The sequence below is a fragment of the Panulirus ornatus genome, chromosome 21 (assembly GCF_036320965.1).
Source record: "Panulirus ornatus isolate Po-2019 chromosome 21, ASM3632096v1, whole genome shotgun sequence".
Taxonomy (NCBI): domain Eukaryota; kingdom Metazoa; phylum Arthropoda; class Malacostraca; order Decapoda; family Palinuridae; genus Panulirus; species Panulirus ornatus.
The window spans coordinates 436,458-462,913 of NC_092244.1; the positions used below are offsets into that span (position 1 = coordinate 436,458).

General features: G+C 40.7%; 2 protein-coding genes across 15 annotated transcripts in view; one reads left to right on the forward strand and one right to left on the reverse strand.

Annotated features, from left to right (window-relative positions):
• The window catches only part of LOC139756234 (transmembrane protein 185A-like), a 59,648-nt gene extending 50,949 nt beyond the window's left edge, over window positions 1–8,699 (reverse strand). For 2 of the 14 annotated variants that reach the window (XM_071675407.1, XM_071675408.1), the window contains exons 1-2: window positions 5,421–8,699; window positions 260–436 (exon numbers count right to left, since the gene is read on the reverse strand). In XM_071675407.1, the coding sequence (XP_071531508.1) occupies window positions 260–436; window positions 5,421–5,458 (215 nt within the window). In that variant the 5' untranslated portion in view covers window positions 5,459–8,699. Of the gene's footprint in view, window positions 1–259; window positions 437–1,718; window positions 1,914–5,420 lie in introns of all 14 variants that reach the window. The other 12 variants (XM_071675402.1, XM_071675399.1, XM_071675397.1 and 9 more) reach the window with 12 other exon arrangements.
• Window positions 8,700–8,996: 297 nt separating this feature from the next.
• On the forward strand, window positions 8,997–23,582 carry HINT1 (histidine triad nucleotide binding protein 1). Its single transcript, XM_071675409.1, has 3 exons — window positions 8,997–9,155; window positions 16,091–16,195; window positions 22,828–23,582. Exons 1-3 carry the CDS (start codon window positions 9,048–9,050, stop codon window positions 22,990–22,992), a joined length of 378 nt encoding a protein of 125 aa, XP_071531510.1. The 5' UTR covers window positions 8,997–9,047; the 3' UTR covers window positions 22,993–23,582.
• The last annotated feature ends 2,874 nt before the right edge of the window (window positions 23,583–26,456 follow it).

The following is a 26,456-nucleotide window of genomic DNA, read 5'->3' on the forward strand; positions in this document are numbered from 1 at the left end:
TGGTCCGGCAAAATGGTTAATCCAACAAGGCTTTGGAACCAAGAGTGCCGGAAAATTGGTGCGTACCTGTATGCATCTATAGATATCCATGTATGTGATTATACGTGAATTGTGAGTGGATGGGTCTTTTTTCATCTGTCTCCTTGTGCCACCTTGCTTTCACAGGAAGGGTCGATCAAGTATAATAATAAGATAAAATATGAATGCTAAAATCAGTTTCTGACATGCTGCACATATTCTATAAGGTATGCATGGGCACCTGTAGTGAGGGTTCTTCCACCATACAATGTTGCCGATGAGTGCGCCCACCACTACCAGAGCCTTCCAGACCCATATTGGTGAGAACACAACCCAGAAACTCCAGTCCAACTCATTGTCAAAGCGGAGAGCCAGCAGAGCAGTGAATGTTGCCAAACACACCCACACAATAAACTTCCTGCAAAAACAAAATGCTACTCATCTGTTTCCTTAAGAAGCTTTTCATGCATCATTTATAACACATAACACTATAAGGCTACTGACAGTTAATACCATTCTTCTGCATTATTCTTTCAGGTATCTTATGAGGGATCTCTTCCAAGTGGGGGTCACAGCATTGCAACTACAGCAGAAATGACAAATCTGTTTTCTTTGTCCAAAATGGCTTCAAAAGAGAGCAATTATAGAAAAAAATGAAGTTAGCATGTTGCTATTGCATAAATGCATTATATGAGACTGTTCTAAAATATAAGACCATCTTGAAGAGAGGATACATTTTCCTGGCAACACATCCAATTAATGTCTCTATTGTAAAATTAAATTCTAAACTGAGTGCAGTGAATACTGGGACCTCATCAAACCAAAATGATGACAAAACACCTGTTTCCTTGAGGAAATAGCCAGTATAATCAGTCACCTCACATGGTGCTCTTTTGTAATTTACTCAGATGCAGGCACTGAGAAAGATGGTACGTACTGAACTAACACACTTTCACACAAAGGAGTGAGCCCTCCTAATACTCAAGGCAAATGAGGTATATACAGCTATTAGTCAACCATGTACAAATGCTCACACAATGATTAATGTGACTATTTTTTGTTTTCATTTCTTTTAATGCTTTTGTGTAAATATAATTGGTTTCTAATAAATATCAAACAGTAAATCTTAAGTCAACATCACCAATACAACAAGTTTGATGAGGTTTCCACCAGCAAGGTAGTGTTTACAATAATCATCATTTTGTGACTGTTTTTGATCTTACATCCTCTTTTGAATACTTTTGTTTGTAGCTTACTTTTCTGTATGGCTGTATAAAATAAAGAGTAAATCTCACCAACATCACCACAGGAGCAAATACATAAATGTTTACTATAATTATAAATTTGTGATGTTTTTGGTCTTATATTTTCCTTTACACACTTCTGTTCATATATGATTGCTCTGTAACAATATACACACAACAGTAAATCTTATACCAAAAACATCATTATTGATAAGATATCACTACCATAAGCACATAAATTTTTGCAATAATCATCACTTCAAAATATTTTGGCCTAAAATTATTTCTTCACATGCTTTTGTTTGTAAATGATTGCTCTACAATATCAATTACATCAAATAGTACATCTTATACCAACATCACTATTAGAAAAAGCACATTGATTGATCATCACTATAAATATTCATAAACATGTCAGTTTTACACTTTCTGGCAATATAAACTATTTTCTCTTACATATACTTTTAATTACTAGGTTTTCCAGACTGCATGTAGCTGGCCTTGAACTCTGCTTGGATGATTTTGGTGTTAAGGTGAAAATGGATATCTTCACTAAACCCACATCTTCACTAACTTACATTTTCACTACGCCTTTATCTTCACCTAACCCACCTCTTCAGTACACTCTCATCACTGCACCCTTATGTTCACCTGAAAATAATTTTGATTACACTCTTATCATCACATCACATTCATCTTCATTAGCCCCTTATCTTCACTATATCCTACCTTTACTACACCACATCTTTACAATATCCTTCTCTTCATTAAGCTTGGTTCAAAATTCTCTCCCTTACTACACTCAAATTCACAATACTGCATCCTTATTTTCCCCTGGCTTGGTTAAAGGCCAATCAATGGCTGGCTCTGAACCTAGATAGGATAATTTCGGGCTCACAATACTTTTCTTCACTACACACTCATTTTCAATGCATAGATCATCATGACGACATCCCAACTACTCCCCTCATCCTCACTGCAACCTCTACAGGTGAGGACAAAGGTTAAATATTTCCACAGTGACAAACATAAATATAAATATGTGGTGGTGGAGGATGCAAGGGGGAGATCAGAGTGGATACAGAGACATAAAAGACTGCAGCCAGCTAGCATATGAAAGATACACGAGGCTAAGAAATGAGTATTGCTAATCAAGAAAGGAGAAGAGATTTTGAAAAAAGGATTGTGGAAAAAGCTACAGACGGTCCAAAACTTTTATGTAAGTTCATCAGGAACAAATTCTCCATGAAAGAGCAACTAATCAGGATAAGGGATTCAGAAAGAAGAATTCTTTAGAATGATGAGAAAATATGTTAGGAGATGAATGATCAGTTCAAAACCATTTTCACCATGGAGGACATTAGTGCAACAGCATTACCAAGATTGGAGGGGAATGATGTCTTGAAATATATAGAAATTGACAAGAATGACATAATCAGACTACTACGTCAGAACCAATGATAATGTCTCCCCATACATGCTGTAGAATGTATGAAGGCACTTGCTAGACCATTTGAAGTATTGTCAATAGTGAATGTGTAATTCCAAAGGTGTGAAAAAGGGTAAATGTATTTTTATTTATGAAGGGGAATCTAAAAACTGCATAGTAAAGTACTGAAAAAAAAATAATCAGAATGACTACTTGCAAAGGAAAACTTTCTAATGGGAGACAACATGGTCCTTGGGAAAGGGGGCAATGAATAACCATTCTTCTAGTCTTCTTTGGCAGGGTAAGCTCCATCATGGATCAAAGAGAGTGATGGGTAGACTGTTCTTGGACTGCTAGAAAGCCTTTGACACAGTTCCTTTACTGAGGTTGATTAAAAAGCTAACTCCACAGGAAGGAATAAGTGGGCTCCTTCATTGGATAGAAGACAACCTTATAGTAAAAGAGCAAAAGAGACAGGTAAGAAGTGCATCCTTGAAATGGGCTGGGGTTACAAGTGGCATGCTCCAGGGATCATTCTTCGGTCCACTGGTATTCTCAATGATAATAAATTACTTGTTTGATGGACTGGAATTGTAACTAAACAATGTTTGCAAACAATGCCAAGATCTTGAGGGAAATCAAAAGTTAGATAAACGGAGAATGCGATTCAATCCAAGTAAGTGCAAGGTGATCAGGATGAGACAAAGTGAAAGGCCTTGGTGTTATCATTACCAAGTGGGAAATAAATTACAGGAACTTACATAAGAAAGAGGTGAACAGGTTGACACGGTGCCTAATTTAAATTTATCGGCTGAGCTACACATTACAAGATTTATGAAGTGGTAAATTGTCCATTGGGAAATATAAGAATCACATTCAAATATTTGGGCATGTTCATAAAACTATTCATTTCATATATCAGACCAAAAATAGATGATACTTCAAAAGACTGGTCGCTACACCTAGAGAAGCACAAAGATCTGATTGAGAAGGTGCACAAAAAAGCACATAAGATGGTACCACAATAAAGAGAAATGAGCTACAATGAGAGGCTGAGGGATACAAAGCTAACCACCATGGAGGAGAGGAGAGACATAACAGTCTTCTAGTTTCGATGTCAGCTGGATGATATTGACAGGGAATGATTCTTCAAGAGATACAGCACCAGAAGCCATAACAAATAGTAAGATGATAATCTTGTTAGAAAAGATGTTAAGAAGTAGTGGTGTAGTGTTCAGTTGGTTGACTGTTGGAATAAACTAATCAGAGGCAGTGAATGCTGGCAGTTTATAAAGGTTTAAAAGGCTACTTGATGGTGAAGAAAGTTCAGGAGATTCGGACCCAAGAATGTAGAACTCTCTTCTCATACTGTTAAACAGGTAATTACACAGTTAACAGAGAAGGTCCAGAGAGGAAAAAGAATTAAAGGAGCTAACTTCCATTTGCCCATCTTAGAAGACAGCAGAGTGAGGGGTGACTTGATCACAACCTTTAAATTTTGAAAACATCAGTCATGCTGTCAGTGAGCAGTTCTTCAAAAGACACAGAGATAAAGCAACCTTGAGACATAACATGAAATTATGCAGGAAATATAAAAAAGATGAAGTACTCTTATACTAAGAGAGGTAGATAAATGGAATGAAATTCCTAAGAATATGGTTCACGTGGAAAGCATACAGAAATTTTAAAATTTGTATGATAGAGATTGTTCAAGAGATAGGACCCTATGAGCATAAAATTCCCTTCCCATACAGTATAATAATGTAATTACAAACAGGTAATCAATCACACTTGTACATATGCAAAACTAGTTTCACATAATAGTAGAAGACAGCCCATTCTGACTTTAAAGTACATAATGGGAAGAGTAACAGTAGGAAAGGTATATTAAGTAGCAAAATATGTACTGCTCAGGGATGGTAAATTATCAATAGTGATGAATTTCAATTACAAAGACACAGACTGTGGAAGTTCAGATTCTCATGGTGACAGAGTCATGGGTACAAAAGTACTTAGAGTGAATGTATGAAATTTTCCTAAACCAGCATGTCAATGAACACGCTAGGATGAGAGAGACTGACACACCATAATTACTACATCTTATCTTTATGTACAGTAACATGGTTATTGAGAATATTATATATGAAACACCATCTGGAAAAAGTCATCATTTAATGCTCAAGTCTGATTATGTGATAAATAAGGTAGTAACAAAATGCAGAGATGAAACAAGATTTACAGAGAAAATACAGTCACAGTAAGTACACAGAATTTAACAATCTATATGATAACATAAACTGGGAAATGGAGTGCATTAACCAGGTACTAGACCTTTATGGTGAAAGATTATGTAAAATTACAGAAAAGGAGTAGAACATGGACACCTTTAGCCTCAAATACTAAAGTCAAGCTAAGAGAGAGTGAGGAGTACTTCAATAGCAGGTGTCAAAAAGCAAAGAAACTTTGAGATCTTCTCTAGATGTGTTCCATCGTTTATAAACTGACATACAAGAAAAGGAGTGCTTCCAACCCACCTGCTCCCTTTCCTCTCAGTCAACTTCTATGAAACACAGGTAACACATGGGAAGCATTCTTTCTCACCTATATGCCTACAAATATCAAGAAATTCCCTCGCCAAAGTAAAGCATGCGGCTTGATTAAGCTATATACATCAAAACAGTTCTTTATCAGCTATCTTAATATGAACAGCCTAATTCCAATTAACTTACCCTGGATTGAAATCACGAAACATTGATTGCAGATTCATTTCTCATTTGCACAACATTATATTTGGGTTCTCCACTCATGGAGCACGTCTAGCAACAGCTTAGCAGGTTGCCTTCATTTTCCCTATGTATCTCATTTTCTCAAGTCTCTTGTAACATATTTATATTCTACCGCTAGATTTATCAATTTACCTCCACTGTAAGTAGCAAGTTTTCCGGCATTTGTCTTAGAGAGAGAGAGAGAGAGAGAGAGAGAGAGAGAGAGAGAGAGAGAGAGAGAGAGAGAGAGAGAATTTTTATAATAGTCTTTCCATAATCATAAAGGCTGGAGTATAAAGTTCTTCCCTTATCTGTGCAGCTTATCTCAGTCCTTCCATGAGGCTTCTCTTAGGTGTGTCAATAAAAGTTTATTTACCATCTTTAATCAGCAGTTTTCTTCACATTTCACAAAGACATACATTTTCTGTTTACATGCAGTAGCATTGCTATTCTTTTTTCTTTTGCATATACCCTTTGGACAATTTTATCATATTACTTGGTACACATACATTTTTTCTTTGAACAGAAATTTTCATGAAATATATGAAAACAGCATTCACAATCATACAAAAGAAATGAACAATATGATTATGAAACAAGGAATTTAATCCACATCTCAATACATATACTCATTAAGGACAAGGAAAATCATCAAGGAAAATATTATCTAAATTCTTTTCCAATTCTGGGAAAAACAGTCATTACAACTTATTACTCATAACCTTCTGGTACCACAAATCACCTTACACCACACATTATCCTTAAACATTTCATTTCTAACACATCTACCCTCCTCCAACACATCCTTATCTATAACCCATGCCATGCATACATGCTAGAGCACATCGCTACTAAACTGTCTGGACTACTATACTTTCAAACATACCCATTAACACCCTCCTTGATAATGACCTCTCTTTCCACACATTCTTCAATGCTCCAAGAACCTTCATCCCCTCATCCACCTTATGACTCCCTTCCACTTTCTTAGTTCCATTCACTATCATGCCCACTTCCAGGTATCTAAATCACTTCTCCTCCTCCATGTTTTCTCCATTTAAACTCACACCCCTACTAGGCCGTCCCTCTGCCCTGCTAAACCTAATAATCTTCGATTTTATTCACATCCACTCTTAACCTCTTCTTTTGCACACCCTACCAAACTCATTCAACAACTTTTGCAGTTTCTCACTTGAATCTGTCACCAGTGATATGTCAAAACAAAAAGTGACACACTTCCCAGTCCCGCCCTCTGCCCCTACAGACTGCATCCTCACACCTATCTCCAAGACCCTTGCATTTACCTTCATTACCAACCCATCCCTAAACAAATCAGAGCCATGGTGACATCACACATCTCTGTTAAAGATCTACCTTCATCTGGAACCACTCATTCTCCTCTCTTCCAATATGCACACATGCCATACACTCTCGATAACCATATATTCATGTCCTTCCACAAGGCTTTTCTTTTTTCTAACATTGGAGGTTCCACTCACGGACAAAAGTCCATATCAAGGCCAGCCCTTAACTGAAATACAGAGGACTATAAGGGAAAGTATTTCTGAATTTTGAAGGAAGCAAAAAACATGTCTTTTAAGATAAGCCAGGTCATACTTACTGGGATAGACATGAGAGGGTAGAGAGTTCCAAACCTTTAAGGCATAAAGAAAGAAACGGTTATCAATCCAGCCCACCCTCGAGCTGCCAACGGCCACACAGTAATCAAGTGTTGCAGTGACTTGCCGAGTGTTACATGGCCTATCTAGTGGAGGGGCACGCAAGCACCCTGCTCACGAGAGCAAAAGCCAAAGCAATACCTATAAAGGAGGGAAAGTGGACTTACACTGAGGCATAGGGCAAGAGGGTCAAGTTTTGAAGTTACCCTGAGAGAGTCTATAAGACAGACCACTTTCAACTTTATCAATCCTCAAGCACCTTACCATGAGCCATTACATACACTGAAAATCCTAACAAACGAATCAACACTACAGTTACCCCCTTCCTTATTAGATTTAACTGCAGTGTAATCCATTCTAGCTGCCTTGCCACATCTCATCACATGTAATGCTTTCAACATCTTTTCCCTCTTCACCAATCCACTGTCCATGACCTCTCACTTCATATAGTAGTAGTCCCTTCAATATCATATGGATGTGAGGCATGGGCTATACATAAGGCTGTGAAGAGGAGGGTGAATATGTTGAAAATGAAATGGTTGAGGGCAATATATGGTGTGAGGTGGTTTGACTGAGTAATAAATGAGTAAGAGATGTGTGGTAATAAAAAAAAGTGTGGTTGAGAGAGCTGAAGAGGGTGTGGTGAAATAGTTTGGACATATGGAGAAAATGAGCAAAAAATGGTTGACAAAGTGGATGTTTGGGACAAAAGTGGAGGGGAAAAGGAGAACAGGGACACCAAATTAGAAATGGAAGACTGAAGTGAAAAGGTTTTGAATGATAAGGGCCTGAACATGCAGGAGGGTGAAAAGTGTGAGCGGGATAGAGTGAACTGGAACAATATGCTATACAGGGGTTGACGTGCTGTCAGTGGACTGAACCAATGGCGTGTGAAATGTTAGAGATATACCATGGAAAGGTCTGTGAAGCTTAACTGTGATAGGAAGCTGTTTTGGTGCAGTACACATGACAGCTAAAAAAATGGATGTGAGCAGATGTGGCATTTCTTTGTGTCTTCCTGGCGTTACCTCGCTGACGCAAAAGATGGCAATGCTGTTTCCTGTGGGGTGGGGTGGCGCCATATATCTCCTATGTAAGGGAAAGGGAGATGAATTTTTCAAAGGTTCTATTAATCCTTTACAAGTTTTTAATGTTGTTTTATCACCTGGGAGTTTCCCTGATTTTCACCACTACCGCCTTACATGATTCTGTAGAAAATAATACAATGTTCCTAATAACGCTTTTCTGCTGTTATTCTTTGTAAACTGTACTACCAATATAGAAAAAATAATTCAATAACCATAGCTAGTTTTAATCTGCTGCTGCTGGAAAATATCAAATGACCTAATCAAACGCCAAAATAATAAAACAGCAAACAAACTAGGACATGATTACATAATTTCACTTTTCAGTATGATTTTCTTACTGATTGCCACAGATAAATATGTGTAGGACTCTAACCATGAGGGAGAAACAAGTTAATGATAGAGGGAGAGCAGCAAAAAGATGTAGAATACGAGATTATCTTGAGTGCCTTAGAGACCAACACTTAACCTTCCCAACATCAACAACAGCTGATTGAAGCATCCTTAATATAAACATTTGACAGGTTCTATAACTCACATATATATATATATATATATATATATATATATATATATATATATATATATGTATATATATATAATTTTTGCTAGTACGTACCTAACCTGATTTGAAAGTATTATGTTGTTATGTATTAGATTATGCACAGAGCTCAATTGAGATACTTTCACGAAATGCTTTATCTTTTTTAGTAGTATGTTGTCACGTGGAAAACTTATAACATATAATGTAATATTATCATGTCGGATGTGAGTTTATAAATGACCATGATTAGCGTGAGCGGCCATTGTGCAGCGCACACTCCATCATGGAAGAAGTTGAGAAAGCCCAAAGCTCTCTTCCGGGAGGACAGACCATCTTCGCCAAGATCCTTAATGGAGAAATTCCGGCCAACTTTATCTACGAAGACGAGCACGTGAGTTGTTGTATCACCTACATTGGTGGGGGCTTGTGTCCAGAATATTTGGCCTGGTCAACTGTGCTGAGTGACACCCGGCTTAGGCTGGCCTGGCCAACTTTGCTGAGTGACGCCCGGCTTAGGCTGGCCTGGCCAACTGTGCTGAGTGACACCCGGCTTAGGCTGGCCTGGCCAACTTTGCTGAGTGACGCCCGGCTTAGGCTGGCCTGGCCAACTTTGCTGAGTGACACCCGGCATAGGCTGGCCTGGCCAACTGTGCTGAGTGACACCCGGCTTAGGCTGGCCTGGCCAACTGTGCTGAGTGACACCCGGCTTAGGCTGGCCTGGCCAACTGTGCTGAGTGACACCCGCCTTAGGCTGGCCTGGCCAACTGTGCTGAGTGACACCCGCCTTAGGCTGGCCTGGCCAACTGTGCTGAGTGACACCCGGCTTAGGCTGGCCTGACCAACTGTGCTGAGTGACACCCGGCCTAGGCTGGCCTGGCCAACTGTGCTGAGTGACACCCGGCCTAGGCTGGCCTGGCCAACTGTGCAGAGTGACACCCGGCCTAGGCTGGCCTGGCCAACTATGCTGAGTGACTCCCGGCCTAGGCTGGCCTGGCCAACTGTGCTGAGTGACACCCGGCTTAGGCTGGCCTGGCCAACTGTGCTGAGTGACATCCGGCTTAGGCTGGCCTGGCCAACTGTGCTGAGTGACACCCGGCTTAGGCTGGCCTGGCCAACTGTGCTGAGTGACACCCGGCTTAGGCTGGCCTGGCCAACTGTGCAGAGTGACACCCGGCTTAGGCTGGCCTGGCCAACTGTGCAGAGTGACACCCGGCCTAGGCTGGCCTGGCCAACTGTGCTGAGTGACACCCGGCTTAGGCTGGCCTGGCCAATTGTGCTGAGTGACATCCGGCTTAGGCTGGCCTGGCCAACTGTGCTGAGTGACACCCGGCTTAGCTGGCCTGGCCAACTGTGCTGAGTGACACACGGCTTAGGCTGGCCTGACCAACTGTGCTGAGTGACACCCGGCTTAGGCTGGCCTGGCTAACTGTGCTGAGTGACGCCTGGCCTGGCCAACTGTGCTAAGTGACCCCTGGCCTAGGCTGGGCCTGGCCAAGTGTGGTAAGTAATACCGGGCCAGATGATGTTACAGGTCAGCATCATATATAGTACTGGTGACGGAAAGCAAAAGTCCACTCGTAAAAGATCAGTTTGGTTGAGGGTAAGTAAGTGTTGGTTTCACATAATGGTTGTGTTTTATGGTAAGCTTGTGTAATAGTTGATTTGAATGATGTTAGAAGTGAGGGCTATGTATTTCAAGGAAAATGGGTGAGTAATTAATGTAGAATTAGGTAATATACTTGTGAATACCAACAAAACCTGTGAAAACCTTGCCTAACATTCTCCAGTAGTCAAGATGTATGACAGAAATGTACAAATGTAAGTTTGTTCAGTTGCTAGCTATAGTACGAAACTGCTTTTGGGAAAGGTTTGGTAGTGGCACAAAGGGCCTGCCACTCAGTTTGTTGACTCTGGTCATTATTTGTGCAATGTTGGTTTGAATGTAACTAGTATAGTTTTACTAGAATATAGAACAGCAAAGGAGGTTAGGTAAGGTTTACAAAGGTTCTCTTATTTTTATGTATGATATAATTTTGCATTAATCATGAATTTCTCCTATTCATAATTCTCGTTATTATTGTCTTTTATAACTATTTTTCAGTAAAGTATAATGCTCCAAATCATACCATACAAAATTTATTGTATTCCAGGATTCCTTACTCCCTCCCACCTACCCACTAGTTTCAGTTGGGGGGGCAATTATAAGTTGTGGGTAAGGATGTGCATTGAGGCCCCCCCATTATTCTTCAATGGCAGTAGTGATCTATGTGAAGTGAATCAAAAATTGCTGCCAAGTTGGCTGTTTTTGAAATTGAAAGTCACTATTGAAGGCCATTGTTGAGATTTTGTTCTCTTAACATTTTTCTGACCTTGGAAAGTCATGGGTTTCAAGTTGTTTAAATATATGTATAACTGTACAGTTTTGAAGATATTTTGATAATGAAAAAATGATGAAGTATGATTTATCCACAACTTTCACTTTGTTACAAATGAATACAAAGGAAATGATACAGTAACAGACTGTTGGGTTCATTCACGCTGTTGGTGAAGCTCTGCTAATTGCTACATCACATTCATCTTTTAGCAAATATCAGAATGAACAGGAAAACCTGTTAAATGGGATATGAAAAAAGTACCTTTATTGGAAAACTGAAGAAGGTGAATGGAAAAACTAAGTTATGAGAATGTCAACAGAGTTTTTATGAAAGTGAGTAGCACTGAGTATTAGGAAGTTGACATACCTCTTCAAGGTAGAGTTAGAATAACATATAGTGACTCTGCCACCAATGGGAGGGAGGGCTAAGGTAGTAGAATAATTGCCTCTCCCATGGCCCCTGAAAATTTTAAGGATACTCCTGCAACTACACTTTCTTGTGTGACTGCTACCAGTGAGAGAGAAGGTGCAGGTAGTTGTGTATTGGCCCCTCCCAATACCCCAGCTAACTCAAGGAATTTTATCTCCAGCACCTCTTCCAGATGTAAGTATGGTATCTCAGTAAAATTGACAGGAATAACGTATAAAAGTTCTTTTCTGACTTTCCTTGGGTAAATTACCATTTTATGTGGCGATGCTTCTGTCTCCACCAAACATATAGTAGAGGTTATTGTGGAATTGGAAGCATCCTCCAAGAAGACCCCTTCTTCCAGTCTATGGTACAGCTGTTCTAGTTCTAAGGCCATTCAGGCAGGGGATCAGGCATATTGGGCTTGGAAAACCTCTCCCTCCTCATACTCCCATTCAACATATATCAGTGTCTGTAATTATTGCAAGTACTTTATCCATGAGGCAAAGCATTCCATTATTCAAAGGAAGTGTGATAAGCTCTCTTTGTCATCCACTGATAGGTCTTTCTGTTCTTCAGATAAGGGCATTACTAACATCTGTTATTTTACCTGTCCTTCATTTTTCTGTTCTGATGGTACTAACAGCTATCTCTTCCCTTAGACAAAGTGACTCTGGTTTCCATTTCTCTTTGAACTCTACCTTGGATGACTCATAACATCCCTTCACCCTTTGATACTCCTCCTACTAATCCTATGCCCCTTTCTTGCAATCACTTCAAATTATCCAGAATGCACTTCACTCTGGACACAAGCAAGGCTTGTGGTCGTGATGGCATACATCAGCATGTAATAAAAGATTGTGCATCTGAATTTGCACCCGTGCTTTTTCATTTGTTCTGTTTGACAATCAGAAGTTTTCCTTTTTCTTGGAAGCATGCATTGGTACATCCCATTCTTAAGAAGGATGACTATTCTAATCCCTTTAACTGCTGTCCTGTTGGTTTGAAATCTTTTTTTTTTTTTTTTTTTTTTTTTTTTTTTTTTTTTTTTTTTTTGCTGTCTCCTGCGTTTGCGAGGTAGCGCAAGGAAACAGACGAAAGAAATGGCCCAACCCACCCCCATACACATGTATATACATACGTCCACACACGCAAATATACATACCTACATAGCTTTCCATGGTTTACCCCAGACGCTTCACATGCCCAGATTCAATCCACTGACAGCACGTCAACCCCGGTATACCACATCTATCCAATTCACTCTATTCCTTGCCCTCCTTTCACCCTTCTGCATGTTCAGGCCCTGATCACACAAAATCTTTTTCACTCCATCTTTCCACCTCCAATTTGGTCTCCCACTTCTCCTCGTTCCCTCCACCTCCGACACATATATCCTCTTGGTCAATCTTTCCTCACTCATTCTCTCCATGTGCCCAAACCATTTCAAAACACCCTCTTCTGCTCTCTCAACCACGCTCTTTTTATTTCCACACATCTCTCTTACCCTTACGTTACTTACTCGATCAAACCACCTCACACATTGTCCTCAAACATCTTATTTCCAGCACATCCATCCTCCTGCGCACAACTCTATCCATAGTCCACGCCTCGCAACCATACAACATTGTTGGAACCACTATTCCTTCAAACATACCCATTTTTGCTTTCCGAGATAATGTTCTCGACTTCCACACATTCTTCAAGGCTCCCAGGATTTTCGCCCCCTCCCCGCACCCTATGATCCACTTCCGCTTCCATGGTTCCATCCACTGCCAGATCCACTCCCAGATATCTAAAACACTTTACTTCCTCCAGTTTTTCTCCATTCAAACTTACCTCCCAATTGACTTGACCCTCAACCCTACTGTACCTAATAACCTTGCTCTTATTCACATTTACTCTTAACTTTCTTCTTTCACACACTTTACCAAACTCAGTCACCAGCTTCTGCAGTTTCTCACATGAATCAGCCACCAGCGCTGTATCATCAGTGAACAACAACTGACTCACTTCCCAAGCTCTCTCATCCCCAACAGACTTCATACTTGCCCCTCTTTCCAAAACTCTTGCATTCACCTCCCTAACAACCCCATCCATAAACAAATTAAACAACCATGGAGACATCACACACCCCTGCCGCAAACCTACATTCACTGAACCAATCACTTTCCTCTCTTCCTACACGTACACATGCCTTACATCCTCGATAAAAACTTTTCACTGCTTCTAACAACTTGCCTTCCACACCATATATTCTTAATACCTTCCACAGAGCATCTCTATCAACTCTATCATATGCCTTCTCCAGATCCATAAATGCTACATACAAATCCATTTGCTTTTCTAAGTATTTCTCACATACATTCTTCAAAGCAAACACCTGATCCACACATCCTCTACCACTTCTGAAACCATTTCTAAAGTCTTTGAATCCCCCCTCTCATCTTCCATATCTTTAGATATCTTGAATCTCGATCTTCCTTCTGATTTTCAGTGTGACTTCCAGAATGCGAGAGCCATTGGTGATATTTTTCCTATATTATTAATAATTGGTCATCATCCCTGGAAGATTATGAGGAGTCCTGTGTAGTTGACCTTGACATATCCAAAGCTTTTGACAAGGTGTGGCATTGGGGTCTCATCTCTAAGCTCCCCTCTTTTGACTTTCCTCCCTCACTTTGCTCCCTCATATCAAGACTCCTCTTTGGTCAATCCATGGTTTTTCTTGGATCAATCTTTTTCCCTTTCTCCATCAACAGCAGTGTGCCTCAAAGTTCTCTCCTGTCTCCTATATTTTCCTCTCTCCTAAGACATTCTGTAATTCCACCTCTTAACTCAATAAACATACTTGGTATTACTGTAACATCTACACTATCTTCAAAACCCAACATTATGGAAATAGCTAAGTCAACCTTAAAGAAACTAGAGTCATGGTTGGTTGTCAAAATTTCTTTTTTTCCAAGCAGTTGCTCTGTTTATACAGAGGATTGATTCGGCTTTGTATAGAGTACTGCTTTCACATCTGTGGTGATTCCAACTTTGCATCCATACTTGACAGAGTCAAAAGCTGTCAGACTTGTCAACTTTACTAGCCTAATTTCAAAACTTTACCCATTTGCCTTGCTCCAGAATGATGGTTCCTTTTTCATCTTGTAAATATTTACGTGTTGCTTTGGTTTTGTGGAGGGTGTTTGCACCTGATCCTTCCCATGTTGTGGAGGTTGTGTGTACCCGATCCACCCCATGTTGTGGAGGTTGTGTAACTGATCTACCCCATGTTGTGGAGGTTGTGTGTACCTGACCCTTTATATGTTGTGGAGATTGTGTGTACCTTATCCACCCCATGTTGTGGAGGTTGGGTGCACCTGATCCACCCCATGTTGTGGAGGTTGCATGTACCTTATCCCCCCATGTTGTGGAGGTTGTCTGCACCTGATCCACCCCATGTTGTGGAGGTTGTCTGCACCTGACCCACCCCATGTTGTGGAGGTTGTGTGCACCTGATCCACCCCATGTTGTGGAGGTTGGGTGTACCTGATCCACCCCATGTTGTGGAGGTTGTGTGCACCTGATCCACCCCATGTTGTGGAGGTTGGGTGTACCTGATCCACCCCATGTTGTAGAGGTTGTGTGCACCTGATCCACCCCATGTTGTGGAGGTTGGGTGTACCTGATCCACCCCATGTTGTAGAGGTTGTGTGCACCTGATCCACCCCATGTTGTGGAGGTTGTGGGTACCTGCTCCACCCCATTTTGTGGAGGTTGTGTGCACCTGATCCACCCCATGTTGTGGAGGTTGTGTGCACCTGCTCCACCCCATGTTGTGGAGGTTGTGTGGTGTACCTGATCCACCCCATGTTGTGGAGATTGTGTGTACCATATCTGCCCCAGTCTAATTAGGAATTGCATGTTGATTAGAGATAAGTATCTAATATCTTTAGTGTGCATTTTTATACAGTCCTCTGTTGATTTTACACATTTTTCTCTTACAGTTGATCTGCTGTGATTTTCATTTTCTTTCATTTTTGTATTTTTTCAAATATGCATTTCTCCATGTAGGCATTTCTCCTTATGTAATGATTGTTTGTAGAAGGGTTTGAAGCACCCAGCAATATAACTAGTCTGTAGCATTAAAATGGCAAACAAGTTATAAGAATGAATGGTATGTTATCGACTGATGTGATAATTTTATTATCCAAGGTATTTTTCAGGCTTTTCTCTTTAAAGATGTTTTTCTTAATATCAGTTGTAGTGATTGATGTTTTTTTTTTCTTAGTTGATTGGAAGACATTAATTTCATAGTTATTGTCAGCAGTTTTCAATTTAGTAGTGAGTTAAATTGAATCTTCCTCTTATTTTTTTCTTTTATGTTCCTATTGTCTTACCTTTCATCCCATGTGGTAATGACTGGGCTATGAGTCTGCCTACTATGTCAGGTACAATTATAGAAAAACACACCTGAATGTTTGTATTTAGGTATGATTTTTAAAGTGTTGCCCTAATACATGAATGTCTGGATTTAGTTATGACTGTTTTTCAGTGTGTTGCCTTTAATGATGTTTCACCACAAGCACCGGTCCACTTCTTGGTGATCCCACGGAAGCCTTTGGCCATGTTGTCCGATGCTGAAGACTGTGATGAACAGGTAATGGAAGGTTTGGAGGTTTTTGATATTACCATGTTTTTTTAATGGCTTGTGAAAGGGTCATTAGATGAGATAAGAGGAAGGTGCAGTGAGATTGTGTACTGTTTAACAATGATGAAACTGTTACGTAAAGTAGATCAGAGGGTGAATATGAAAGTGTCCTGTAAAGTAGATCAGTGGGGAAATTTATTAAAAGGGTAGGCCACTGTGGTGTGTTTTGGAGCAGTTGATTAGAATGATAGGCCACTGTGCTGATACATATTAGAGGAATTGATTAGAATTACAGGCCACTGTGGTGATGTATACTGGAGGAATAGATTAGAATGATAGGCCACTGTGATGATGTATTTTGGAGTAATTGATTAGAATGATAGGCCACTGTGGTGATGTTTGTTGAAAGATGTATTAGAATGATAGGCCACTGTGATGTATGTTGGAGGGATTGATTAGAGTGATAGGCCACTTTGATGAGTACGTTGGATGATCTAATTATGATGATAGGCCACTGTGATGATGTATGTTGGAGGATTTTATTTGAATGATAGGCCACTGTGGTAATGTATGTCGAAGGATTTGATTAGAATGATAGGGCACTGTGATGTATGTTGGAGGATTTGATTTGAATGATAGCCCACTGTGATGATTTACAGTTTCCCAAAGTAGTGATGTCATATTCTACAAAATGTTTTGGACAAAGAACACAGTATCTGACAACTACCTCCACCTCACGTGTCCCCTGGTCTTCTTTGTCTTTACAGAGCTCTTAATAAAAAGCAATCCATAATTCCATATTTTAAAAAAAAAAATTTTTTCTTTTTTTTTTTTTTGCGCTGTCTCCCGCCTTTGCGAGGTAGCGCAAGGAAACAGACAAAAGAAATGGCCCAACCCACCCCCATACACATGCCTTGATTCAACCCACTGACAGCACGTCAACCCCGGTATACCACATCGCTCCAATTCACTCTATTCTTTGCCCTCCTTTCACCCTCCTGCATGTTCAGGCCCCGATCACGCAAAATCTTTTTCACTCCATCTTTCCACCTCCAATTTGGTCTCCCTCTTCTCCTCATTCCCTCCACCTCCGACACATATATCCTCTTGGTCAATCTTTCCTCACTCATTCTCTCCATGTGACCAAACCATTTCAAAACACCCTCTTCTGCTCTATCAACCACACTCTTTTTATTTCCACACATCTCTCTTACCCTTACATTACTTACTCGATCAAACCACCTCAAACCACACATTGTCCTCAAACATCTCATTTCCAGCACATCCATCCTCCTGCGCACAACTCTATCCATAGTCCACGCCTCGCAACCATACAACATTGTTGGAACCACTATTCCTTCAAACATACCCATTTTTGCTTTCCGAGATAATGTTCTCGACTTCCACACATTCTTCAAGGCTCCCAGAATTTTCGCCCCCTCCCCCACCCTATGATCCACTTCCGCTTCCATGGTTCCATCCGCTGCCAGATCCACTCCCAGATATCTAAAACACTTCACTTCCTCCAGTTTTTCTCCATTCAAACTCACCTCCCAACTGAATTGGCCCTCAACCCAACTGTACCTAATAACCTTGCTCTTATTCACATTTACTCTTAACTTTCTTTCACACACTTTACCAAACTCAGTCACCAGCTTCTGCAGTTTCTCACATGAATCAGCCACCAGCGCTGTATCATCAGCGAACAACAACTGACTCACTTCCCAAGCTCTTATTTGATTTATAGACATGAATGCATTTGTTTGTCCACCAATAAGTGTTAAGTATTACTTCCTTTGGCGAATCAAGGTGGATGTGCTTGCAGACACTGCCGCCTGTGATGCTGAAACTATTATAACTCCACACTTACAGAGTGCCCTACTCACTATAGATGCTTCTAAAAGCACTAGCAAAATTTTATATTATTCTGAAGAGAAAAAAAATATAGCTTACAAATTTGCTGTGACCGAGCTTGAGCTAAGTGGGTATGGAGTGAGGGAGTGGGTGGGAGGGACTAAGGAGAGAAGTCACATGTGCCACGATTAACATCAGCTGGTCAGCTGTAATTGCTAAATAAAACAAAACATTGGTTCATAGTGTACTAAATTTATGAGCAAGGTCTTTGCTATTCATATAACTTTATTGTTTGTTATGCAACATCATGATGTGTGTAAACAACTAACTTTTCCAATATGGCAAGACTTACTTCCTGGGGATGCCTTTCCCCATCCATCCTTCACTTCATTACCCTTCCAACCTACTCACCCACCGCAACCTTGAGGACTGTTAAATGCCCATCTGTTTGCAACCAGTGTTGAAGCTTATATGTAAAACATTGATTTTGTCTGTATTCCACCCAGCTCCTTCCCATACCAGCCACCCTTTGTTCCATGTTCCACCTGCCTTGAGCACGTGTTGCCCACTCTTAGATTTTTTCCTCTCTCTGGAAATTAATTCATTGTATTATTATTATTGTTATTATTATTATTTTTATTATATATTAATAACTCCCACGTTAGCAAGGTAGTGCAAGGAAACAGACGAAAGAATGGCCCAACCCACTCACATACACATGTGTATACATACACGTCCACACATGCAAATATTCATATCTATACATCTCAATGCATACATATATATATATACACACCCAGACATATACATATATACACATCTACATAATTCATACTGTCTGCCTTTATTCATTCCCATCGCCACCCCACCACACATAAAATAACAACCCCCTTCCCCTGCATGTGCGCGAGGTAGCGCTAGGAAAAGACAACAAAGGCCACATTTGTTCAAACTCAGTCTCCAGCTGTCATGTATAATGCAATGAAACCTCAGCTCCCTTTCCATATCCAGGCCACACAGAACTTTCCATGGTTTACCCCAGACACTTCACACACCATGGTTCATTCCATTGACAGCACATCGACGCTAGTATACCACATATTTCCAATTCACTTTATTCCTTGCACGCCTTTCACCCTCCTGCATGATCAGACCCCAATCACTCAAAATCTTTTTCACTCCATCTTTCCTCCTCCAATTTGGTCTCCCACTTCTCGTTCCCTCCACCTCTGATACATATATCCTCTTGGTCAATCTTTCCTCACCCATTCTCTCCATGTGACCAAACAATTTTAAAACACCTTCTTCTGCTCTCTGAACCACACTCTTTTTATTACCACACATCTCTCTTACCCTATTATTACTTACTCGATCAAACCACCTCACACCGCATATTGTCCTCAAACATCTCATATCCAGCACATCCACCCTCCTCCGCACAACTCTATCTATAGCCCACGCCTCGCAACCATATAACATTGTTGGAACCACTATTCCTTCAAACATTCCCATTTTTGCTTTCCAAGATAATGTTCTCAACTTCCACACATTCTTCAACGCTCCCAGAATTTTCGCCCCCTCCCCCACCCTATGATTCACTTCCGCTTCAGTGGTTCCATCCACTGCCAAATCCACTCCCAGATATCTAAAACACTTCACTTCCTCCAGTTTTTCTCCATTCAAACTTACCTCCCAATTGACTTGTCCCTCAACCCTACTGTACCTAATAACCTTGCTCTTATTCACATTTACTCTCAACTTTCTTCTTTCACACACTTTACCGAACTCGGTCACTCATATACACATATATGTGCATAAACGCCCATACATGCACATATACATACATATACATAACATATACACATATACATACATAACATATACACGTTTACATACATAACATATACACTTATACATACATATACATAACGTATACACGTTTACATACATATACAGACTTACACATATATACACATGTACATATTCATACTTGCTTGCCTTCATCCATTCCTGGCACTACCCCGCCCCACAGGAAACTGCTACCCCATGCTTCAGCAAGGTAGAGCCAGGAAAACAGACAAAAAGGTGAAATTCATTCACAGTCTTTTGCTGTATTGTGTAATGCACCGAAACCACAGATCCCTATCCATATCCAGGCCATACAGACCTTTCCATGGTTTATCCCAGACATTTCACATGCCATGGTTCAGTCCATTGACAGCGTGTCGATTCCAGTATACCACATCGTTCCAGTTCATTCTAATCCTTGCATGCCTCTCACCCTCCTGTATGTTCAGGCCCTGATCACTCAGAATATTTTTCACTCCATCCTTCACCTCCAATTTTGTCTTCCGCTTCTCCTTGTTCCCTTCACCTCTGACATATATATCCTCTTTGTCAATCTTTCCTCACTCATTCTCTCCATGTCACCAAGCATTTCAATACACCCTTCTCTGCCCTCTCAACCACCTTCTCTTTATTTCCACACATCTCTCCTACCCTTTCATTACTTACTCGATCAAACTACCTCACACCACATATTGTCCTCAAACATCTCATTTCCAACACATCCACCCTCCTCCACACAACCCTATCTCTCTCCCATGCCTCACAACCATATAACATTGTTGGAACCACTATTCCTTCAAACATTCCCATTTTTGCTTTCCGAGATAATGTTCTCGCCTTCCACACATTCTTCAACAATCCCAGAACCTTCGCTCCCTCCCCCAACCTGTGACTCACTTCCGCTTCCATGGTTCCATCCACTGCCAAATCCTATCCCAGATATCTAAAACATTTCACTTTTTCAGTTTTTCTCCATTCAAACTTACCTCTCACTTTACTTGTCCCTCAACCCTACTGAACCTAATAACCTTGCTCATTTACTCTCATCTTTCTTTCACACACTTTACCAAACTCAGTCACCAGCTTCTGCAGTTTCTCACCTGAATCAGCCACCAGCCGCTGTATCATCAGCAAACAACTACTGCTTCACTTCCCAAGCCCTCTCATCCACAACAGACTGCATACTTGCCCCTCTCTCCAAAACTCTTGCATTCACCTCCCTAACAACCCCATCCATAAACAAATTAAACAACCATGGAGACATCACACATCCCTGCTGCAAACCAACATTCACTGGGAACCAATCACTTTCCCCTCTTCCTGCTCATACACATGCCTTACATCCTCGATAAAGCTTTTCACTGCTTCTAGCAACTTACCTCCCACACCATATACTCTTAATACCTTCCACAGAGGATCTCTATCAACTCTGTCTTATGCCTTCTCCAGATCCATAAATGCTATATACAAATCCATTTTTTGTCTAAGTATTTCTCACATACATTCTTCAAAGCAAACACGTGATCCACACATCATCTACCACTTCTGAAACCACACTGCTCCTCCCCAATCTGATGATCTGTACATGCCTTGACCCTCTCAATCAATACCCTCCCATACAGTTTCCCAGGAATACTCAAGAAACTTATACCTCTGTGATTTAAACACTCACCTTTTTATATGTATTATCCCTGGGTATAGGGGAGAAAGAATACTTCCCACGTATTCCTTGTGGGTCATAGTAGGTGACTAAAAGGGAAGGGAGCAGGGGGCTAGAAATCCTCCCCTCCCTTTTATTAATTTTCCAAAAGAAGTAACAGAGAAGGGGACCAAGTGAAGATACTCCCTCTTAAGACACAGTCCTCCGCTCTTAACTCTTCCTCGCTGATGCGGGAAATGGCGAATATATATAAAAAAGATATACAAAAATATATATATTTGGGAGTGTTGAAGAATGTGTGGAAGGCACGAACGTTATTTCAAAAGGCAAAAATGGGTATGTTTGAAGGAATAGTGGTTCCAACAATGTTATATGGTTGCCGAGGCCTGGGCTATACTCAGGGTTGTACGGAGGAGGGTGGATGTGTTGGAAATGAAATGTTTGAGGACATTATGTGGTGTGAGGTGGTTTGATCGAGTAAGTAATGAAAGGGTAAGAGAGGTGTGGTAATAAAAAGAGTGTGGTTGAGAGAGCAGAAGAGGGTGTGTTGAAGTGGTATACTCACATGGAGAGAATGAATGAGGAAAGATTGACAGAGAGGATATATGTGTCAGAGGTGGAGGGAACAGGGAGAAGTGGGAGACCAGATTGGAGATGGAAGGATGGGGTGAAAAGGATTTTGAGCGATCAGGGCTTGAACATGCAGGAGGGTGAAAGGCGTGCAAGGAATAGAGTGAATTGGAACGATGTGATATACCAGTGTCAACTTGCTGTCACTGGATTGAACCAGGGCATGTGAAGTGTCTGGGATAAACCCTGGAAAGTTTTGTGGAGCCTGGATGTGGAAAGGGAGCTGTGGTTTCGGTGCATTATACATGACAGCTAGAGAGTGAGTGTGAACAAATGTGGCCTTTGTTGTCTTTTCCTAGTGCTACCTCATGCACATGTGGGGGGAGGGGGCTGCCATTTCATGTGTGGCGGGGTGGCTACAGGAATGAATGAGGGCAGACGGTATGAATTATGTACATGTGTATATATGTATATGTCTGTGTGTCTGTATATATGTATACATTGAGATGTATAGGTATGTATATGTGCGTGTGTAGATGTGTATGTATATACGTGTGTATGTGGATAGGTTGGGCCATTTCTTTCAACTGTTTCCTTGTGCTACCTCGCTAACGCAGGAGACAGCAACGACATATAATAGAAAAATAATGAATATATATATCCGTACAAGTTCATATGGAGAAGTTTATAATATGTGTATTGTGTTCAGCTCATGGGACATTTAATGCTGGTGGCAAGCAAGGTGGCCAAGGAGCAAGGATTGTCCAAGGGCTTCAGGCTGGTGGTCAACAATGGCCAGGAAGGAGCCCAGAGCGTTTATCACCTTCACCTGCATGTCTTGGGTGGCCGACAGATGCAGTGGCCTCCAGGTTAGAGTTGTTTCACCTCACTTGCCATTAATTACTCCAGCTCTGGGATCCACATCATGCGTCATCTGAGAACAAGTGTACTCTACCACAAGACCATCATTCACAGTTGTCTGTCTAGTTAATGGTTTTACAAGTGGTCATGTACTTGCCTTTCCCTGTTGTCTTGCTAGATCACTGTTGTTGCTTCACATACGTTTGCGCCAAAAAACTACTTTTTTCATTCATTATAATATGGCAGCTTCAGTAAACTAACATCTCCCTAACACATTATTGATTACTTTTCACACTTAATTGCTTCTCTTGAAGTAGCTTTTGGAGCAAACAACACCTTTGTCTGCATACATCCACTCTCAAAAAGATATTTTTAAAGTGCTGAAATTTGTATAATTATGTAGTAGTTTTGTCATAATTTTATTTGGCTTAATAATAATAAAGTTTTTGGTGATTCTGGTTTGTAATTACCATAAATGCTATGTAACCATAGTTATCACTGTACACATTCTTAGAAATATAGACTTAGTAAAGTTTTACGTATGACAGGGAGCTTTGAGCCTTGATATCCCATGTTATTTAAAGAATAAAACACCTAAATTGATTTTATATTTGTTTATATATACCTATTGCTTTCCGACATGTTTCATGAGCTCCTCTTCGCCAACGGAACTACCTTGGCCCACCAGTGATGCTACTACGTTTGTGAATCAAGAACCATTGCAACACAAACCTCGCCAGGTGGTAGAATGACCCGCAGTGTATCGAGACAGACTTCCCCAGAACTTTTTTAAAGGGGAAGTAAATGTTTATAGTTGTGTTACTGGAGTGATAGTTTTCATACATGGTGCTTTGACAAGAAAATAGTGAAATTGGAAAAAATGTAGCTTAGACATTGAAGCTAATTGATACAGTGGTTAAATTGATGAGAACTACTATTGACGTTTGTGTAAATAAATTATACATTTCCTTTTTCCATAGCCAGAGGTTGAACCATTATGTGACATTCATTTTTTCATTTCATTTCAAGCTAGAAGTTTCAGTTTACTAAATTGTTTCTTACATTTTTCATATGTATATATATGTATGTGTGTGTGTGTGTATATGTGTGTATGTATGTGTATGTGTGTGTATGTGTGTGTATATGTATATATATGTATATATGTATTGGGGAAGAGCAGTGTGGTTTCAGAAGTGGTAGAGGATGTGTGGATCAGGTGTTTGCTTTGAAGAATGTATGTGAGAAATACTTAGAAAAGCAAATGGATTTGTATGTAGCATTTATGGATCTGGAGAAGGCATATGATAGAGTTGATAGAGATGCTCTGTGGAAGGTATTAAGAATATATGGTGTGGGAGGAAAGTTGTTAGAAGCAGTGAAAAGTTTTTATCGAGGATGTAAGGCATGTGTACGTGTAGGAAGAGAGGAAAGTGATTGGTTCTCAGTGAATGTAGGTTTGCGGCAGGGGTGTGTGATGTCTCCATGGTTGTTTAATTTGTTTATGGATGGGGTTGTTAGGGAGGTAAATGCAAGAGTTTTGGAAAGAGGGACAAGTATGAAGTCTGTTGGGGATGAGAGAGCTTGGGAAGTGAGTCAGTTGTTGTTCGCTGATGATACAGCGCTGGTGGCTGATTCATGTGAGAAACTGCAGAAGCTGGTGACTGAGCTTGGTAAAGTGTGTGGAAGAAGAAAGTTAAGAGTAAATGTGAATAAGAGCAAGGTTATTAGGTACAGTAGGGTTGAGGGTCAAGTCAATTGGGAGGTGAGTTTGAATGGAGAAAAACTGGAGGAAGTGAAGTGTTTTAGATATCTGGGAGTGGATCTGTCAGCGGATGGAACCATGGAAGCGGAAGTGGATCATAGGGTGGGGGAGGGGGCGAAAATTCTGGGGGCCTTGAAGAATGTGTGGAAGTCGAGAACATTATCTCGGAAAGCAAAAATGGGTATGTTTGAAGGAATAGTGGTTCCAACAATGTTGTATGGTTGCGAGGCATGGGCTATGGATAGAGTTGTGCGCAGGAGGATGGATGTGCTGGAAATGAGATGTTTGAGGACAATGTGTGGTGTGAGGTGGTTTGATCGAGTGAGTAACGTAAGGGTAAGAGAGATGTGTGGAAATAAAAAGAGCGTGGTTGAGAGAGCAGAAGAGGGTGTTTTGAAGTGGTTTGGGCACATGGAGAGAATGAGTAAGGAAAGATTGACCAAGAGGATATATGTGTCGGAGGTGGAGGGAACGAGGAGAAGAGGGAGACCAAATTGGAGGTGGAAAGATGGAGTGAAAAAGATTTTGTGTGATCGGGGCCTGAACATGCAGGAGGGTGAAAGGAGGGCAAGGAATAGAGTGAATTGGAGCGATGTGGTATACCGGGGTTGACGTGCTGTCAGTGGATTGAATCAAGGCATGTGAAGCGTCTGGGGAAAACCATGGAAAGCTGTGTAGGTATGTATATTTGCGTGTGTGGACGTATGTATATACATGTGTATGGGGGGGGGGTTGGGCCATTTCTTTCGTCTGTTTCCTTGCGCTACCTCGCAAACGCGGGAGACAGCGACAAAGTATAAAAAAAATATATATATATATATATATATATTTTTTGCAGGGAAAAAATGCAATTGAGTGGGAGAAGTATAAAAGAAAGAGACAGGAGGTCAAGAGAAAGGTGCAAGAGGTGAAAAAAAGGGCAAATGAGAGTTGGGGTGAGAGACTATCAGTAAATTTTAGGGAAAATAAAAAGATGTTCTGGAAGGAGGTAAATAGGGTGCGTAAGACAAGGGAGCAAATGGGAACTTCAGTGAAGGGCGTAAATGGGGAGGTGATAACAAGTAGCGGTGATGTGAGAAGGAGATGGAATGAGTATTTTGAAGGTTTGTTGAATGTGTCTGATGACAGAGTGGCAGATATAGGGTGTTTTGGTCGAGGTGGTGTGCAAAGTGAGAGGGTTAGGGAAAATGATTTGGTAAACAGAGAAGAGGTAGTAAAAGCTTTGCGGAAGATGAAAGCCGGCAAGGCAGCAGGTTTGGATGGTATTGCAGTGGAATTTATTAAGAAAGGGGGTGACTGTATTGTTGACTGGTTGGTAAGGTTATTTAATGTATGTATGACTCATGGTGAGGTGCCTGAGGATTGGCGGAATGCGTGCATAGTGCCATTGTACAAAGGCAAAGGGGATAAGAGTGAGTGCTCAAATTACAGAGGTATAAGTTTGTTGAGTATTCCTGGTAAATTATATGGGAGGGTATTGATTGAGAGGGTGAAGGCATGTACAGAGCATCAGATTGGGGAAGAGCAGTGTGGTTTCAGAAGTGGTAGAGGATGTGTGGATCAGGTGTTTGCTTTGAAGAATGTATGTGAGAAATACTTAGAAAAGCAAATGGATTTGTATGTAGCATTTATGGATCTGGAGAAGGCATATGATAGAGTTGATAGAGATGCTCTGTGGAAGGTATTAAGAATATATGGTGTGGGAGGAAAGTTGT

Excerpts from the sequence above, each read along its gene's own strand:
- HINT1 (XM_071675409.1), top strand. The coding sequence starts at position 9,048 with ATGGAAGAAGTTGAGAAAGCCCAAAGCTCTCTTCCGGGAGGACAGACC. Across the intron at positions 9,156-16,090 it reads TTATCTACGAAGACGAGCAC|TGTGTTGCCTTTAATGATGT; the intron begins GTGAGTTGTTGT and ends ACTGTTTTTCAG. Across the intron at positions 16,196-22,827 it reads CTGAAGACTGTGATGAACAG|CTCATGGGACATTTAATGCT; the intron begins GTAATGGAAGGT and ends TATTGTGTTCAG.